We start from the raw sequence: 20,593 nt of genomic DNA on the forward strand, positions 1-20,593 counted from the left end.
TCAGCAAAACATGCCCAAACTTTTGAATAGAGCTGTGTCTAGTTTTCTACAACGTTTGACTAGTTTAATTTCTATTACGTGAAAATTTCATAATAGAAAGGATCCAGAACTACTTGGAGGAAAATCTCTACATTAACTTGCAGTAAAAGTTCGTTTTTTGGTTCATTTTGGTTTATTAATTATCTTGGAGAGTGGTGATGGCTCGATCGCCTTAATAATTGGTCACGAAGCTCACTCCACAATCAGACATTGTCTAGAGAACTCGTTTGCATATTGCGCACACGTTGCAATAACCATTAAAAAGTGATATACTGTGCAGCCTGACTGTAAACTCCCGCTTCTGACAGCTGAAAGCTCTTACACAATAGATTCTTCCTGTGATTGATGGGCCGGTCTATAAAAGCTAAGCTTTCCACACCTGTGAGTTTCTCAGCTCGCCCCAATTCCGCTCACTAACCGAGCCCACGCCGCACTCCGAACCAAATCATCCCACTAACCATGTCGAAAATACTTTTGGGGGAATTATCAGGCAGAGCGGCTCGTTATCCTGAGATGGGACGCCACTCTGAGGCTGCCAAGCTAATAATTACCTTCTCTTCCCTTTAGCTCTTCAGAGAGATTCCTATTCGCACAAGTGCTCCTTCATGAGATCGAGCAATAAAATCAACACCTTTCGGTTGAGTTCTCTTTTCTTCCCTTCCTGAGGTTCTCAGAAATAAAGGTGCTGGGGTGACACTGAAAAATCTCTCAACGGATGCCTCAATACAAAAGTGTGAAGCCTTTAGAACCTCCAAAAAAAGTACATACATTTTAGTTGATAAAGAACTTTTATACTCTTAAAAAAAGGTGCCACACTATCCTTTAAGCTATACCATAGAAGAACTTCTGTTGGATCCCTAAAGAACAATTTTGCAAATGAGGTATGCAAGTTTGAAGAACCTTTTCAAAGTTTTAACAGGCTCCAAACAATGTATCTTCGTTTGACAGAACCTTTATACTCTTAAACAAGGATCAACAAAGCCGTTCATCGAGTGATGCCCTGGTTCCACAAAAATAACCTTCCGACGGATGCATTCCTAAAGAACCATTTTGTAAATGAGGTGTGTGAGTGTGAAGAACCTTTTGAAAGTTTTCAGAGACTTCAAATAAAGTTACCGTTCCGCAGTCTTAAAAAAAGATGTCACACTGTTCTTGAAGTGGCACCAGAGAAGAACCACTGCTGGCTCCCTAAAGAACCATTTTGTGAATGATATGTTAAAGGTGTGAAGAACCTTTTGAAAGTTTTAAGAGACTATAATAAAGTTATAATTATATAAAGGAACCACTGTTGACTCCCTAAAAAAACATCTTGTAAATGATGTGTGCAAGTGTAAAGAACATTTTAAAAGTTTTAAGAGGCTCCAAATAAAGTTAGGGTTCTAGGGAATGTACTAAAACACAACCTTCACACTCTTAAAAGTGTCCTATGATGTTCTTAAAGTGATGCCTTAGAGGAACCACTGTTGTCTCCCTAAAGAACCATTTTGTAAATGATGTCCACCATTGTGAGGAACCTTTTCAAAGTTTAAAGAGGCTCCAAGTAAAGTTATGGTTCTGGCAAAGGTTCTGATATAGAACCTTTAAGGTGCCGCACTCTTCTTTAAGAGGAAGCACTGCTGGCTCACTGAAGAACCATGTTTGAAACAAAAAGTTGTGATTGTGAGGAACCTGTTCAAGGGTTGAAGAACACTTAAATAAGGCACCTTCTATATCAAAGGTTCTTCCTAGAACCTTTGCATTACTTACAAATCTCTCAAACATGATTCATAAGGAAACCAAAGTGTTTGTTCACTTTCAAAAAAGAGAAAATCTTCAGGTTCCTTAACAAACGTTCAATGCATGGTACCTCCACATAATATAAAGGTTCTAAGAAGATCCTTAAACTGGTAAAGAAGCTTCATATCATGTCAAAGTTTCAAACATAGTTCTTTAGGAATCCAAAGAATCTTCTTCTTCACTCAAAGAACTATGTGGCAGTTTTTTCAAGAATGTTCAACTACACATCAAACCTGGGAACCAAATTAAATAGTAATCGTAATTTCACCATAAAACAATTATGTAATGCAAATAATATCCGTATAGCTATGTTTACATGCAACCTAATAATCCATTAATAATCTGACTAATAGCTCAATCGGAATAGAATATGTCCATGTAAACACCTCAATCGGAATGGTCTAGTTCAATTGAGGCCATCTATCTGATTGATAGATGGGTAATCCTGTAAGTAATCCATTAAATATAAGAATAAAATCAGTGTAAACGCCTGAATCCGATTACATTCCCTGTCAGAAACTTTCAGTCCGTTCTGCATGTGCGTCACGTCATAGGGAGAGTTTATATTGTTCAACATGGCAGGAGCAGAAACTGGTCTGCAGAGGAGACAAAGTTTATGCTCTGATCTTTAAAAGACGGCGGAGGGACGGATGTCCAGCTTATGAGTCTCAGACCACGACGTCTTCCTCTCGGCCGTCTTTAATAAGGACATGTGAAGGACGTTTTTCTGAGTCTGGCATCGTTTTAAAGCAATTAGAAGCACAAGCACTGCTCACTGCTGCTCATCTCACTCTGACTGGACTCAAGTAATGTTTGCTTTCATGGTAACATTTACTTAATGTGTTACTCCACACATGTCATTTTGTGTCAGATTACTTGTTGTGAGCATGTAAACGAGGATTTTTCATCAAATTGTTAAGTAGAGTGAGCATAAACACCTCAGTCTAATCTGTAATAGGAATATATTCAATCGGATTGGCAAAAATCTTCGCATGTAAACACAGCCGAGGTTTCAGGTGTACAGAACTATTTTAAAGAGTGAACTGCTTTTTCTTACTGCCCATCCTCTTATTCTCCTTTCGTCTTTTTACACTCTGCACTGCGTGCAGTGAAACGAAGACAAAGAACTTGCAGGCAATTTTATTAATGGCAACAGTAATCCGGTTCAAAGTGACCTTTCCTAATTTGTTAATAAATACAGACGGACTAGTCTGGTGAGTAATGGGAGGTGAAGGAAGCCTCGCTTTTTTCCCTCCGATCACTCCATTAAATCGCGTTCTGTGTCAATGAGACGTGTGAGGCTCTGACACTTCATCTCGGCTCACGCGTGATGCGCCAGCTTGCAAAAACAAAACACGTGTGAAGCTGACTAGCCGCAAAATGTCATGTAGTCTATTTTTTAAATGGCAGGCTCGCGTGTTATTTCTCTCTTGCGCCTTTGTGTCTTCCTTTTCCTGTGAACAAAGAGCGCATTTCCTTACAACTTACAACCACAGCTATGTCTCCTGTTACACGCTAAACAGTGACCTGTCAGGAGCCGCCGCAACGCTAGCCAATCGGAGATAGGAATCTATTCTTGGGTTTGGCCCCGGAGGCGCACCAGTGAATATGAACACAGCCAGAATACATCAGGGGAAACAGGAGGGTCATACAGTCAGCAGAAATGGTGCTAAACTGACAACTGAGCAGACCCCCTGACATCTACTTGACTAACAGTAGCCCACCCTTAAGGTTAGGACAAGGCTACAATGAGGAAAAGAACAATATGGCTAGCAAATGCACAGAGCACTCCAGCTATGTGAGGGCTTTTTGTTTGTTTGTTTGTTTTTTTGAGATTCATTTGCAGCCACAATGGACAAAATGCACCAGCTCGACAGGATTGTTTTAAAAAGGTGTCAAGAATGCTTCTTTGGAGAGATGCCATAGAACAGCCCAAACCCAATGGAAACCACTCAATTTGAAGCTGTTCTATGGCATCTCTCCAAAGAAGCATTCTAAACTGCTAAATTGTCACTGGGGTGGTACCCTCAAGGGTACATCTCAGTACCTTTAGTCAGGGCCCATGGCTGTACCATATTATATTTATATATTGTAGACATATTCATATTTTTGCAGTTTGTGGGAACATTTACATTGTTTGTACCTAGATACTAGATACAAGCTGTGTCCATAAACCTAAAATAAGACTGTGCCTGGTTTTTGACAGGAGGTCAGATGACATGATTTGTTGATTGTTGAAAGGTAAATAAGTTAACACACCCATTTACAAAGAACACACATACACCATTCAGGCATAACATGAGGACCTCACTGTCATTGTTGGACTGAGAACAGTCGACCAACCAAAATATCCAGCCAGCAGCATCCTGTGGGCAGCATCCTGTGACCACTGATGAAGGACTAGAGGACGACCAACACAAACTGTGCAGCAGCAGATGAGCTGTCGTCTCTGACTTTACATCTACAAGGTGCACTGATAAGGTAGGAGTGTCTAATAGAGTGGACAGTGAGTGGACACAGTGTTTAAAAACTCCAGCAGCCCTGCTGTGTCTGATCCACTCAGACTAGCACAACACACACTACCACCGCGTCAGTGTTACTGCAGTGCTGAGAATGATCCACCAACCAAACAGTATCTGCTCTCTTAGGGTCCATGGGGTCCTGACCACTGAATAACAGGGTAAAATAGTTACATTTTCTAAGTTTTATTGACTCAACACACCCCGTCTTGTCTCCAGGCTTTTAATGTTATTGTTCTGTTTTAAAACATTCGGTTATGAAAAGGTACAAATACATACCTGGAAAACTGGACCCTAAAACCACTGGTGTACCTTTGTGGGAACGTTTACATTGTTTGTACCTTGATGAACGAAAGACGTACCTGTACTTTTATTTCTAACAGTGCATGCTGTCTATATAGGTTCTACCTCATTCAGCCCCGCCCATTTAAAGAAAGCAGCTCTTTCACTTTATCTCTTTAAACTTTCTTTTCTTTTAATGAGTCCAAGAATGAGAAGCATAGACTTTTTTTGAAAATAACAATTTTCTAAGAACCTTAGAACGGAGAACACTCATATAAGAGCTTTGTGGCATCTTTTTTGCAATACTCCAAAGCCCAGTGTTACATTAACAGCCTTAAAAATTCTAAATATTATGATATCCATAATGCTACACTCTTACTACAGAGGGTTCTCCAAGAGTTCTTTAGCCAAGATAGTTGCTCTATTTAGAACTATGAGCTATATAGCACTTAAGCACTTGCTTAAATGGCCCGTTGCATCGTCAAATGGTTCTTCAGATTAATGTGGAATGCATCGTATATGGTTCTATATAGTGCTAAAAAGAGTTCTTCTATTGGTGGAAGCAAAGAATAGCCATTTTGGTGCTATATAGAATCATTTTCAAAACCAATATTTACACTCTCCATCAATATGAAGAAAAGATTTTACCATGCAAAGAACCATGTTAGCATGAAATGGTTCTAAACAGGACTCATGGATCTAAAAAGGCTCATTCCCTTTACTGAAGAACCCTTAAAGAATCGTGTTTTTAAGAGTGTACAATCCCAATGACTAAAGGAGTTTGAGCTCAACTAAAGTTCATTATTTCATTGATACACTCTTCATCAGCCACAACAGCAGCAGCGTTTTGCTTTGAATGCTTGTAAGTTAACAGTGGAAAAAATAAGATTGAAATAAAGTCTTGATTGAAATATATGGTTCTATATAGCACTACAAAGGGTTCTTCTATTGGTGGAAGCAAATAATAGCCATTTTGGTGCTTTATAAAATCACTTTATACATAAAAAGTTCAAACATGGTCCACTATAGCATGGAAATTGGTACCAGTGTTGTCTTGCACCAATAGCAGAACCCTTTTTGGTGCTATATTGAACCATTTCCACAATCAATATTTACACTCTCCATCAATCTGAAGACAAAGTTTACCATGCAAAGAACCATTTTAGCATGAAATGGTTCTATACTGACCCCATGGCTCTAAAAAGACTCATTCCCTTTACTAAAGAATCCTTAAGGAATCATCTTTTTAAGAGTGTACAATCCCAGTGACTACATGGAGTTTAAGCTCAGCCCAAGTTCACTATTTCACTGATTCAGTCTCTTCATCAGCCACAACAGTGGCAGCATTTTTCTTTGAATGCTTATGAGTTAACAGTGGAAAAGAGTGACACTGAAATAACATCTATCTTTTGAGTAAATTGTATGTAACTTCAAGCTACGGGAGAAAACTGATGGAGTGGAAAACGGTGCTGCTGCAGCATTAGTGCAGGAACCCTTCACCAGAGCTGAGGCTCTGATTCAGAGAATAAGAGGATACCTGCCGTTTACTTTCAGCTTTGGATTACAGATGGTGCCCTATGCTGTGCTAGATACAAGCTGTGTCCATAAACCTGCCCTTTAGCCATAAAATACAGTCTGGTCCTGGTCTGGAGGAGCTCCCTCAACTGAACGACACACGTTCTTCTTCAGCAACAGTGACGGAGTAACAAGCAATAGGCCCAATAGGCTGAATACTAACACACCAATCTACAAAGAACACACATACACCGTTCAGGCATAACATGAGGACCTCACTGTCACTGCTGGACTGAGAACAGTCCACCAACCAAAATATCCAGCCAACAGCGTCCTGTGACAACTGATGAAGGACTAGAGGATGACCAACGCAAACTGTGCATCATCAGACGAGCTATCACCTCTGACTTTTCATCTACAAGGTGGACTGACAAGGTAGGAGTGTCTAATAGAGTGGACAGTGAGTGGACACAGTGTTTAACAACTCCAGCAGCTATAGTACCTGCTCTGTGAGGGTCCATGGGGGTCCTGACCACTGAAGAACAGGGTAACAGAGTATCAGAGAAACAGATGGACTACAGTCTGTAACTGTAGAACTACAAAGTGCAGCTATACAGTAAGTGGAGTGAGCGTAGAAACAAGGAGGTGGTCATAATGTTATGCCTGATTGGTGTAAATACAGCAATATTTCTGCGCGATTTTAGTATTTATTCACTAAATTTTAGGCCATTTAAGAGGTTGATCCAAGTCTATATTCAAGCGTTCTTCAAATCAAAGTTATCCACTTTGCCAAACACTTATTGTGACTTGTTTATTATTCCCAGGCCTGCTAGCAGCCTTCAAAGTTCAAAGAGCGTAAAAAGGATATGCTGTCATCATTACAGCAACATATATACAAACCATTTGCATCACTTTTATGTCCTAGATGGGCCAGATGGCTAATCTATATGACCACCGACTACCGTGGGATGACATGCATTGTCATAGTTTGTTTATAGCATTTTAAAGGAGGCCTAATGACTGTTAGCATCAAAGGCTTCTTCCCACCAGCTGTTCCATAGCTCGGGGAAAACTTTCAGAGAGAATACTGAAAGATAAGAGATGAGGGCCAGATAAAAGATGGATAAAGTTGGCGTGCTAACAGCTCTGTGAAATTGTCTCCCTTCTTTTTTTGGACTTCGGCGATGTAAAAAGTGCAGCATGTTTCAAGAAAGAGCCCAAACATGTGTCCTCACCAAGAACGTACATGGAGAACATAATGGAGGACATTAGCATCTTTCAACGCAACAGCTGCTCCATGCGTGCACTCCTTACTGACGTAACCTGGAGCGGCGCCACCTCCACAGGTGAAGTGGAATGCTAATTTCAACCTTCACTTCTCTTTAGATAACCCCTTAGCTAGACGGAGAACAAAGTCCGCAGATGGCTCTGCTTTATCACGGCGGCTAGACAGCGGTTTTCTTCTCCGATGCACCAAAGTCAATACAGCAGGTGTGCGTGTGAATAAACTCTTAAATACCTGAAGATCTCGACTGAGCTATGAAGCGAAGAAACTTGAAAGTATATTTGACAGACAAAGTAATTACCCAAATCCATACAGACATAATGATCTCTTCAGGGAAAGAAGGATGAAGTCACGTCTCTGGGAAGCATCTGAATAGTGGGATTTTTGGTTCTCCAAACCCAAACATTGAGACTTTTCATGCCCGGCTCTCTGTGGGAGCTGAAAGCAATACAAGAGGAGACTAAAACTGCGGTTGTGTCTGTTTTTTTAGTCCTCTTTTAATCTGACAGACAGCGGCCGTTGGAGTAGATGATACATCTAGCAAGAGCACAGTTACTGCACACTTGCCTGATAAATTGGTTTCCTCTCATGCTGTGTCTCTTTTCTCACTATTGTAGCGCTGTGCTAACTGTCAAATACTTATCTCTGCCTCATGGTCTGGGGCCAGAGCAATTAAATACCCACCCAGGCACTTATTTCACCTAATGTTACGCCTGCATACTCTTGAATTTCAGGCCAAATTTTGAACTAACATGAAGCACCAATTGAAAATTTGGATATTCCCACTCATAAAGGTTTGATGGGAAGCTCTTCATTGACCTCACTCACTTGCGCACTTACATTAACCAGGCTGAACACAAGGGGGCGCTATAAGAAGTTGTTGTTGATACAAAGGTGGGGTGCTTCACCTCACTGACTGTATGTATCTATAAAGCTTGATCGTAACATATCGTCACTGTCCAATGAAAAACATGTGTCTTCTGTATTTTTCTGCATCGTTTGAGCTCAGCAGATGTTCTTTACACTGGGTGAAAAATTCATGATGATTGAACCAATAGAACTGCTGCAAAATTGCTTAGATTAAAATATCTTTCCATTAACTTACATTGAAAGTAAAGAGCATTTTTGCCCTCTCCTGTAAAGTTACTATTTTGGAGATAGTTGTTTCTTTGGACAGCGATGATATGTGACAAATGGGTGAATAGACCTCGCCTACAAACAATAACTACTAGCTCTGACACATTAACAAAGACCTTTCACAAATGTGTGAATGCGATAATAATCATATATAATAGTGGTCGAAACTTAAAATGTCAATCAAGGTCAAAATTAGAATTACTTCTTGGGAAACATATCATTTTTGTTTGAGAAGGAAACTGATGGAAAGGCACGTACTGTCTATATTTGTCTTCAAAAAATAAAAGATCATAAGTGCAGGCCTTTAGATGTAAATGTCTGTGAAATAAATCCAAAAATAAGGCATAACATCGTGACCACCTCCTCGTTTCTACACCCATTGTCCAATTTATCAGCTCCACTTACTGTATAGCTGCACTCTGTAGTTCTACAGTTACAGACTGTAGTCCATCTGTTTCTCTGATACTCTGTTACCCTGTTCTTCAGTGGTCAGGACCCCCATGGACCCTCACAGAGCAGGTGCTATTTGGGTGGTGGATCATTCTCAGCACTGCAGTGACACTGACGTGGTGGTGGTGTGTTAGTGTGTGTTGCGCTAGTATGAGTGGATCAGACACAGCAGGGCTGCTGGAGTTTTTAAACACTGTGTCCACTCACTGCCCACTCTATTACACACTCCTACCTTGTCAGTCCACCTTGTAGATGTAAAGCCAGAGATGATGGCTCATCTTCTGTATAAACAGGTAGGTACAAAGAAAAAACTAGCAGCTCAGACCCAAACGATAAAACTCAGAAGAACTAAGATGTCCAGATGTACTCCTGCCTACCTTGCAGGTGGAGTTTGCTCTCTGGGCTTTGGAGGAGAACGGAGCTGACGGAGTCCAGGTTGTCATAGGTGCTGCAGCCGAGAGGGCCGGTTCGCGTCTCCGTCACCTACAGACACACAAACACAACCACTTCTGATGAGAATGGACTGTGGGAGGAGCTACAAGTCTGACAGAACATCAGTAGTATTGGAATGACGATAGACTGTGAGGGCAAATCTTGTGATTTTCAAAAGAGCAAACAGTTTTCAACGTCCAGTCAGAGCAACGCTGCCTCCAAGTTCCAACCAATGCATGTTTATATCATATTTAGACAATCAGTAGTCCAGTGATCGTAGCCTCTCGCTCTTTTTTTTTTACCCAATTTTCTCCCCAATTTAGTCGTCTCCAGTTCCAGCTGCTATTAGGACTCCCCCAATCACATGATTCTACCAATGCTAGGAGGGTGAAGGCAGCACATGCTTCCTCCGAGACCTGTGAAACCAGCCACCGCTTCTTTTCGAACTGCCGCTCAAGCAACATCACAGGACAGCCAAACGCACTCGGAGGAAAGCGCCAACCGCCAGACCTGTTACGTCATCTAACAGACGCCTGCACTGACTACCATCACGTTGAGTGACTGGAGGAGAAGGGGGGCCCATTTTACACACCCAGAGAGAGCGAGGCCAATTGCGCTCTCTTGGACTCCCGGCTAAGGGTGGCTGTAGCATCACCAGGGATCGAACTCACAATCTCCTGATGATAGGGCCAAGGTTTAGACAGTCGCGCCACTCAGGAGCCCACTCTCACTCTTTTTTATACAGCTTGTTACAGTGGAGGCTCTCGAGGAGAAGTGACGCTCCACCCAGCTGTTGCTTTTGTTAGTTTGCTGTTTGTTGATTTATTCACAGTTCTCCCACAAGCCCTGTCAACTGTGGTCTGCTAAAGGTGCTAAAGGTTTCACTTTAAACATCATTTAAATGTCATTGTAAGTGATAGAGAGAGCTACAATTGCAGCATTTAAAAATGAGTGGCGTTAATCATTGTTTTGCATGAATGAGTTTTTAATTCATTAGATAGTAATGCCTTAAAACTGGTTAACTTTGACCAATTTTCAACACATTAATGCCTAAGCAGCTTTGCTTAAAAGCAAACAATATAACGTCTAAATACTGGTGTGTAGTCACCAGTGCTAGACTGGAAATCAATCTCAAGCCATGCATTGTATCTCTTTGTTGTGATGTTATCACCCATCGACATGAACACATTTCAAGTGTTTAAACAAGTTTGAGCCAAAAGATTTATTCATCATAATTAATAAATAAATAAATTCATCTCAATTTTGAAAAAGAAAGAAAGAAAAAGAAAAACTTTTTTTTTAGACACGATCTTGCTAGATGCACGAGTGCTAAACGAAATGCTACAGTTGGCTAAAGCTCATAAAGTTGATTTTTTGACTTCAGACTAGAGAAAAGCCTAAGAAATCACTGGGAATTGCTTCTTGGAGAGTTGGGAAAGAGTTCTGCATCTATACCACACAAATAGCACTAAAAGAAAATTACATTAAAGCAGATTGAGCTTCATATTTGTCAGCAAAAACACACATGGGCCAAATATATTCTGCTGTTGAAAGTTATATAACTAAGCACGCTAGCTTTTTACTACAAATACTCGTGAGCGACACGGAAAGTCATGCCTTTAATTTTGCGCCCATGTTAAGTGGTCAGCGCTTTCACACAGGCTGCAAAGTGACAGAGCGTCCCAGGTGCAGCACTGAAATGGCACGGTGCTTGGAGAGTAGAACAGAGGCCGAATTTTTCCGAAGGAAAATACAGTGAAATAAGCCATGAATATCAGTGAGAATGAAACAGAAGCGCAAACTTATGACATAATGCCAGTCAAACGCTTCATGCAGCGCACAGATTTCCCAGTTGGTCTACCAGGCTTGAAACTTTTGCCTAATCACAGGTCAGAATGCTGTCGAGGGCAAACAAATGTACCGTGTACTTTTACAAATGATATTTTTGTTAAGAATGATTGGGAATGACAGAGTGACTGATGTGCCCATTTATCTGTCTGGAAACAGGAATGTCTATACGTCCTTGTTACCGTTCTGCTCCGCGCAACTGCCGAATGTATGAAAGGCCAGCACGTTCACGCTGTAGTGCTCACGCCGCTGCGATGCTCACGCCATGCAGAGGCGGATAAGGCCTAACTGTACCCAAACTTTTGAAGAGCCGCGCGTAGAAATAGAAACGGTGGTACGGCGTAGTTTAGATGTGTTTCCTGAGCCGAATTGATGTTGATCCTCATTAATATGAATGATAACTCCGTGTTACGGGCACGTGAAGCCAAAGGAGCCAAGCGTTCCTTTTAAATCATGCTGTTCACGTCTGTGCTTTATGATGAAGGTGAACAGAGCCTACCTTGCGACTCCAGAGAGCTTTCAAAACACAAGTTTCTAAGTGCCTCCTTTCACATTCAGCATGACGGGGCCCACTGGCTTCAAAGCAGCCTTTACCTTTTAAGGACCTTTAGAGACTTTATTTCCTCTTAGAAAAAGGTGAAGTGCTAATGGCCTTTTCTTCAAACAGCTTGACTTCTCCACTTCTTCACAGAGCCGGAGCTCGAGTTGCAAACCAAACTTTCAGTCGGTGGGTTAATGAGATCATTCAAACCCTATGCTTGCCTCTGTTTAGCATTTACTTTTATGGTAAGGATCCTGAAAGAATGACTCTCCGCTGCTTCCTCAATTAAGGGCTGACCATCGCCGAAGTCAGGACCGATTTCGCCCGTCTCGGAGGACGCCGCTTATAATCGTCTGAAAGGAAAGAGCTAAAATCCTTGACATTTATCAAACCAGATGCTCTTTTTTTTCATCCTTTCCCAGAGCAAATTCCTGTCAGACCAGAGCAGAACCACCTCGGTTTCATTTAAAAGTACAGGCGCTCAGCCGTTAGACAAAGTCGTCTAATTAAAAACGATTCTCATTATAGTTCATTTACAAAGCCATATCAAGGATCATGGATCGCTGAACATATTTGTGATAGCTGGGGCGCTTCTTACACCTACGCACTCACTCCACCACCACCACCACCACTAATACAGAGTTTGTTTGAACTTACAGAAAGAAGTTGGTTTGAAGAAATGATCCTTATTTCTTTTCCGGAACATCCAAACACTGCATTGTCTAATGGAAACCAGGTTTGTAAGACATTCCTTTTGCATAAAGTAGCAGCACTGAGTTCAATTACTTATCTACCATTTATTATACAGGCATGTGTGTTTGGGGCAGGAGGCTAAGGGCTGTGGGCTGGAGGTTAAGGAACTTGCCCTCTGACCAGAAGGTTGCCGGTTCGATCCCCAGCCCTGACAGTCCACGACTGAGGTGTCCTTGAGCAAGACACTTAACCCCCACCTGCTCCCTGGGCGCCATGGATAGGGCTGCCCACCACTCCAGGCAAGTGCGCTCACTGCCCCTTACTGTGTGGTATTCACTAGTGTGTATGTGGTGTTTCACTTCATGGCCGGGTTAAATGCAGAGGTGGGATTAATAAAGTATCACTTATTTATTTACTTATGTGAAAGGTTTATTAGTGTAGCTCAGGGTAAAAACATTGTTTATTTCTTTTTATGTAGTTTTCCAGTTTTCCAGCTTCCTCTGTTGCTAGCTAGCTCAATACGGTAGCACAACGCAAGCTACTCAGTTTTAGCAATGAACAGATACAAACAGAAGTGGAAATCTTTGAATCCAAAGGCTTTTAGTGACACATGAACTACTGATACCATGTTACAACAAGATTAGGATTTTGGAATGTCTCAAGTTAATTTATTAATGATGTCATAAACACCCTAAATCCATTAATAAGCTGTTGTAATACAGTGGAAGGGAAATGTTTGTGAATTAACTTTAAGTTTGCTTGATAATGTCATCCTATGAAGTTCCCAGTAGTTGCAAAGGTGTAAGGTGTTGCTAGGCCATTGCTATGTTATCCCAGGTGGTTGCTAAGATATTACTAGGCCATTGCTATGTTATGCCTGGTGGTTGCTAAGGTGTCACTAGGCCATTGCTATGCTATCCCAGGTGGTTGCAAAGGTGTTGTTAGGCCATTGATGTTGTCCCATGTGGTTGCTAAGATATTGCCAGGCCATTGTCATGTTATCCTAAGTGGTTGTTAAGGTGTTGCTAGGCCATTGCTTTGTTAGCCCAGGTGGTTGCTAAGGTTTTGCTAGGCCATTTTTATCCCATTTTTCTGCTAGAATGTTTCCAGGATGTTGCTGTGGTGTCCCAGGAATCTGCTAAAGTATTGCTAGAGCATTGCTCTGTCCCAGGTGATTGCTAACATGCTGCTAGACCAATGACATTGTACCCCAGGTGGTTATTAATGTTTGTCTACATACGTGCGATAGTATGTACATGAGTCTGTTTGTAATGTCTATGATGGACAGCATGGGGGATGTCCTTTGTGACATAATTGGTGACAGTTATATTTTGTAATTTATATTCTGTAATTTCTTTTATGTCCAATTACTATGAAATGAAACGTCTGATCCCAGTCCCAGTTCCACTTTAGTCATTTTGTCTGGCTAACATGAGGCATGTTACACCAGCTTTGACCACCAGGGGGGTGGCAACAAAACATTTACCAAAATGCTACAAACTGAAGCTAAACCGAAACTGCAAATAAGCCTTTTCCTTCAAAAAAACCCCCAAAAAAACAAGTGAAATTGAAAAACCAAATTAAATGCTAAATAAAAGTAAACACTAATGAAAAATTAAAGCACAATAACTCTCGACTGAACGTTCTGCAAAGCCTTTCCAGACCAGCAACAGCAGCTATGAAATGCATGTGTGGACAGAGTATTGACAGGTCAATTTAAGGGTCCCCTGGTCAGCCTTACTGTTAATTCTTTGACTTTCCACAGTATGTGGCTATTGTTTTTCTACAAGGCTGAATCTGCGCTCCACTGGGCATGGCGTCTATCCTCCCTGTCTCGTCCGGCTTTGTTGTTGATGTTGTTAGCGTTAGCTCCTATCAGGGTCATCTGATTCAAAGTGACACCGAGCTGAAACTGTGGCACACTGCCGGCCTGCTCGGCGTTGCCCGCGGACAAGCATAAACAGTACAAGGTGTATGTGACAAGTCAACCTGTATCAACATAATACAGTCCATAACGGCCATTTTTTCTGTCCCCATTATGAGGAGCAACAGAGAAGAGAACAGAAAAGAAAGCGAGGAGAGAGACCACGCTCTGGCTAGGGGAGCAGCACAGCCCCTCTATGTGAAAGCCCGTCTGTGGATAAAGCCCTTCTGTAATGGGCATAATCCTTTAAATCTGGGGCCTCCAGAGAATGCCGGACACATGGACACACACACGCAAAGATGGGCACTAAATGGGCGGTAAGATTAAAGGACAGATACAAAAATAAAATCTGAGCCCTCTGACAAATCGATAGAGATTTTAGGTGATTACGATTTTTCCCCAGCCGCAAACCTCAAAAGACTCATTTTTAAATGTTTATATATTTATTTATTTATTTTAACTCAGTTAACCTGAAATTAGCAGTTAACCATTCAACAAGGCCATGTTAAACAAATATAGTTAAGCCAGAGTGACCAATAACTAAGATAAAATAATTATAGTCCTACAATCTGACTGGCCAGCATATACAGAAGGAGATATACTTTTATATCTTTTATATGCTAGATTTTATACTTCATACTTTGTAGTTATGATATAGTATGCAGTTCTAGATATGTAGTTGTATATGTTTATATATATTTTTTTTTTTAGATTTTGGATTTTGAATACATTTTAATGTAAGTCATTGGAACCAGAATTCTTTCCAGATCATTTTGGGCCATTACTTTTAGTCCATTCATCATGAAATTTATACCCAATGTGAAGGACAACAGGCATTTCCAATTCATGTCAAAAACTGGAAAATGGAGGAAAAAAAGGAGATGTAAGATTTTTTTTAGCAGCTTATTTTTAGTTTTAGTTTTAGTACTATGGTAAACGTTTGATCACAAACTGAGACATACTAAAAGTAATAATATATCCAAATAAAGTGTTACTGACAAGGCTTGTTGGTTTTTATGCAACCCAGAAGTAAGTGCCAGATAAAACATATTAAAGTATTTATTTATTTATTATTTGTAATTTTTTTTTCAATGATAGTAAAAATCTGTAAAATTACAGGCATTACATTTCTTGAAATTCTCACTGTAATTCAACAGTTTCGCTAGTTCCAGTAGTTATTCTGGCATAAATCATTCAACCATTATAATGTAAGCAACAACAATTAATAAATAAATAAATAAATACATTTAGGCAGCGTAGAATTTACATTCTATGTCTGTATTTTTTTTTAAATGGGTGCTATATAAAAAAAAGTTTTAGAGTACTTTGACAATGAAAATACTTGGGTGCTTTTTTGTACTATTTTGGTTTAATGCGCAGCAGTTTTAGCTCATATTTTCACTCCTTAGCAGCATCATAATTAAAGAAAATATACACACAGTAGTCGTGTTGGGAATGTCCCTAATATGGGCACGATGCCAACTATAGAATGATGTAGAACTGTAACTTCAGAGGTCCATGCTGATACTGTTCACGCCTTAATTTCTTGAGTAGATGTCATTTATCTACAGCCTCCATTTACATTAAATAAGAATACCATTAAAGGCCAAAGGAAATTCAAGCTCTAATTGAGTTTTAATGGCTTCTTTTTTAACTCTCCATTCAGAAAGTCCTGTCACAGGGAAAGTGTCAGTCGGGCGCTCTCGGCGAGCGACAGGCTGTCAGAGTTAGTCGGAGGAGAACGTGTGTGATGTGAAGGGGGTAAAGTGTGATCAACAAGCCTTCATTAGCAATTAACCAATCCATTACAGAGGACTGAGCAAGAAATGTCTCTTTAAATAGTTAAAGCGTCTATCTGCAAATTAGACGGGAATTCTCCCATCTGACCACTGAGAGAGCGCAGTCTCTCTCTCTCTCTCTCTCTCTCTCTCTCTCTCTCTCTCTCTCTCTCTCTCTCTCTCCTTCCCATCTCTTTCTCTATCTCTCTCTCTCTCTCTCTCTCTCTCTCTCTCTCTCTCTCTCTCCTTCCCATCTCTTTCTCTATCTCTCTCTCTCTCTCTCTCTCTCTCTCTCTCTCTCTCCCTCTCTCTCTCTCTCTCCCTCTCTCTCTCTCTCTCTCTCTCTCTCTCCTTCCCATCTCTTTCTCTTTCTCTCTCCTCCCTATCTCTATCTCTCACTCTCTCTCTCTTTCTCTCTTCTCTTTTTTCTTGTCTTTCTCTCTCTTTCTCTCTCTTTATTTTTCTTCTTTCTCTTTTTGTCTCTCATCTTTCCTTCTCCTCTTCTTTCTCTACCTGTTTTTCATGACCTCTCCCCTTGCTTTCTCTCTCTCTCTTGCAGTCTTTCCCCCCTTTATTTCTCTTTCTTTGTGACTTTCTATTTTTTTCTTTTCTTTGTCTCTCTCTTTTCTCTCTCTCTCTCTCTCTCTCTCTCTCTTTCTGCCTCTATTTCTTCTCTTGTATCTCTCCTTTTCCTCTCTCTGTCTCTCTCTACCTCTCTCTTGACCGCTTTCTCCCTCTCCCTTTCTCTCATTTACTTTCCCTCCCTCTGTCTTTCAGTATTCTCTTCCCGCTCTCTTTCTCTCTCTTGTCCTTTCTTTTACTTTCCCTCCCTGTCTTGTAGTATTGTCTCTTTTTTCCCTCTCTCTCTTTGTCTCTCTCTCTCTCTCTCTTTGTCTCTCTCTCTGTGTCTCTCTTTCTCTCTCTCTCTTTGTTTCTCTCTCTCTGTCTCTTTGTCTCTTTGTCTCTCTCTCTCTGTCTCTATCTCTCTCTCTCTGTCTGTCTCTCTCTCTCTGTGTCTCTCTCTCTCTCTCTCTCTCAGTGTGCAGTAGTACAGTAATCGTTAGATGCTCTGTTTGGTTTTGAGAGCAGAAGGATTCAGGTCTCTCTGCTGTTTTGGGGGGAGAATGAACCGGAGCTGGAGGAATGTGTTTGATGAAGTGATGTCATCATGGGACCGCCACTGTGCACGTTTCTTATTATGCTCCTCACCTGCCGCCCTCTTAATGAAATTCTATTCTGGGCCTTTGAAAGTAAAGGGACGTGAACCCTGGTGTCCTGCTGGCATGACTAGTCTGATGGGACCATTTTAAAGGGCCATTATCCTTCATTTTATTCTGTTTCCCTTTTCATTTTACATCACTTACACCAGTACACTGATGCAGGAGCCACACAGCAATACGAGGCCATCATTATCGATTATACTCTAGCGTGCTGGGGGGACGTGTTTGGGGTTGTTTGGGGTTTGCTATCCTGGGGAACTCTTACTGTGAAAAGCAGCATTGGGAGCCCCCATGATTGGGCCATTTGCACTTCAGTGCAGGAAAAAAGTCAAGATGGAGCACTCGAGTGGGACGGCTTGGGGCGAAGCTGGGGTTGACACTGCCTCTCAAAGCACATGACTTGTAAATATTTAAGTTCCTCACCCTTTAATTCATACAGCATTCATAATCGAGTAATCTGTCACAGATTTTTATGATTAATGGAGCATAAAAGTGTAATCAAACAAAAAAAAACGAACGTCCTACATTTCTAGTGTTTATGTTTTCCAGCCTCTCTTAATCCCGATTTATACAGGCCATTTTTGTTACCATGCTTTTAAGACTGACATATGCAAATGAGCACCATTCTGATTGGCTGCCTGTAGCACTGTATTCTAGCGCAGTCTGGGTTGAAACACTCCTTCCAACAGTGTGAGTGGATGGTGCTAAACTTCCGTAGGTTGAATATTTAGATATCGCTGCTTTTGGAACAAAACATCCAATCTCCAAAATGGTAACTTTACAGGAGAAGGAATAAACCTACTTTAGTTTTAATGGAAGTCAATGGAACCAGAGTTTTTCCAAGCAATTTTGGGTCATTTCCTTTAGTCAGTTCATCATGAAATTTACCCACAATGTAAAGGGTAACATGTTTTTTCAAATGATGTCAAACACTGAAAAATGTCAAAAATGGAGATACGAGGTTTTCTTCAGTGGTTTTTGTGACGTCACAAAACCACCAAATTTAAATGTAGCTGTATTGCAGCTCAGTCGCCACACATGGACCGCGTGGACCAAGAAATATGGTCCATGTGGAAAAGGATAGGATGGAGCGCTCGAGTGGGACGACTTGAGGCGAAGCTGTGGTTGATACAGCCTCTCAAAGCACACTTAAGCTCCTCACCCTTTAATTCACACAGTATTTATAATCAGGTAATCCGTCAATGATTTTGATGATTAATTGAGCATAAATGTGGCATGTTTTGAAACTTGAACAGTGTTTATATTCTGAGGTTCTTCAATGGTACATAGGGTTGCATGGTTAAACCAAAACAGGTTGGACTTTTGTTCCAAGCCATTGAACCTATTTTGCAAAGACTTTACATCTAACTGTTTAAGTTAAAGGTCATTTTAAAAAAAATGTAAATAAATGCATAAGAATTAAAACCAAGAAACTAAGAAAATTCAGCCCAACCAAGACTTACTATGAGACCTATGCTCTAAAATTAGCATGGCAAGTGTTTAGCACTTCAGCTGTGCTGTACTCTTATCCCTTACTCTTTCTTTCCACATGCCTTTGTTGTTTTGTTGTCATGGCTTTAATACGGGACACAAAAACCCATCTTTATCTCCTGTTTTGTGATCAGTATGTGCTCTCACCATGACAAAGACAGCATTGTGCGCTAGCATACATGCTCAGACTAGCATAAATCTCCATGCTAGCAGGATCCCCAGAGGAAAAAAAGGCGTGCTCGGCATCATCCAACCTCCTTTTGTGTAATTCCTAAGCTGGCAGGGCGGTATGTGGGTCAAAAGGTGCGCCTTTTCATTCCTGCACTTTTCAACCGAGCCTCTTTCGGAGCGTTTGGCTCCGTGTGAAACCGGATCTTAAATGGATGCCTCTGAAACGGCTGCTGCATCATCACAAATTTGCATACGGATTCGCTGAAAGGTGACCTTGCGGGCCTCAGCCACGCACACGGCTCCGTTTCCTGGGCTTAATCACCCCCGCGCTGCTCCGTCACCATAAGCAGCCAATCATATATCGGCTATGTTTTCTCATTACAATGCTCTGCTGGTTATCTTATCTCAAATGATGCCCCTGCAGGAATAATATTGTGCACCATTGGACTCAGAGATCACAGGGACACATTCCTCTTCCTCTGGTTTTGCTCGAGCGCTGGAGGTCCTGTCTTCTGCCCTCCTTCCTTCTCAGCTGCATCGCTTTCCTCCAGTCTCCTCTACTTGAGAAACCCCTGCGTAAGCAAACGGGTGCCGCAGACGGACTCGGGACGGGACGCTGCCTCACCTCGCACTTTCTATTTCGGGGTTGTTTCACCACATTGCTGGTTATTATTTATAGATATGAGCTGCATAGCTCTACGGTGCCTTTACTTTTGCAATAAGAGATGCTTAAAAACATTCTGGTGAAAACTCACTGTTTTGACCGTTAACGAAGCTGTAATTAATTCATTGCGGTCTAATTAATGAAACATAGTCAACCAGCCAATGTCTGATGTATAAAAGTTCCTCCTCTAGTTTTGCACTGGAGCTCCAAGGCGAAAGCGATGGAAGTTAAAACCCAACGAATTAGCATTACGCTAATTGCCATTATGCACTCTTAGCCTAAAAAGGTTCTTAATGGCATTGATTTATTTATTTATTTATTTTTAATAAGAGTGGAACCCTTTTTAACAGTATATATAATCATTTTTCTGCTTTGTTGGCCATAGATCTATTTATGACCATTGCCTTTACTAAAGAACCCTTGAAGAACCCATGAAAAACCACCCTGCACCCTCAGAACTGAACATATTTTGCCTACAGTCTTGGTAGGTTGTTTGACTTGTAAAAGGAGAACCCGTATTAGTGTGAAATTGAGCTATTTTGGAAAAGGTTCTTTGCTCAAATGGTTCATGGTTCCATTCCATGGTTCTTTGAAGTGTTGCCTTCTTTAAAAAAAGTTCTTAAACAGGTTCTTTGGGCAACATAACTTCTGGCTCTGTTAAGAAGCTTTCAATGTAAATGAGACATATGAGGATGGAGAACCTTTAAAAAGTTCAAAGGTTCTCCATGGAACTTAAAGGTTCTAGAAAGATCCATTTAATTGATAGAAAACCTTTACATTATGTGAAGGTTTTTTCAGCCTTTTAAAGGTTTTTCACACTCAGAAATC

The 20,593-nt window shown here is 41.0% G+C and overlaps 1 protein-coding gene across 3 annotated transcripts in view; it reads right to left on the reverse strand.

Moving 5' to 3' along the window:
* Positions 1–20,593, reverse strand: part of brinp1 (bone morphogenetic protein/retinoic acid inducible neural-specific 1) — a 231,220-nt gene that overhangs the window by 62,144 nt on the left and 148,483 nt on the right. For all 3 annotated transcript variants that reach the window (XM_017702889.2, XM_017702890.2, XM_017702891.2), the window contains exon 5: positions 9,381–9,486. In XM_017702889.2, coding sequence (XP_017558378.1) covers positions 9,381–9,486 — 106 coding nt within the window. The remainder of the gene's footprint in view (positions 1–9,380; positions 9,487–20,593) is intronic.

Source organism: Pygocentrus nattereri, chromosome 23 (assembly GCF_015220715.1).
Source record: "Pygocentrus nattereri isolate fPygNat1 chromosome 23, fPygNat1.pri, whole genome shotgun sequence".
In the NCBI taxonomy this organism is placed as follows: Eukaryota; Metazoa; Chordata; class Actinopteri; order Characiformes; family Serrasalmidae; genus Pygocentrus; species Pygocentrus nattereri.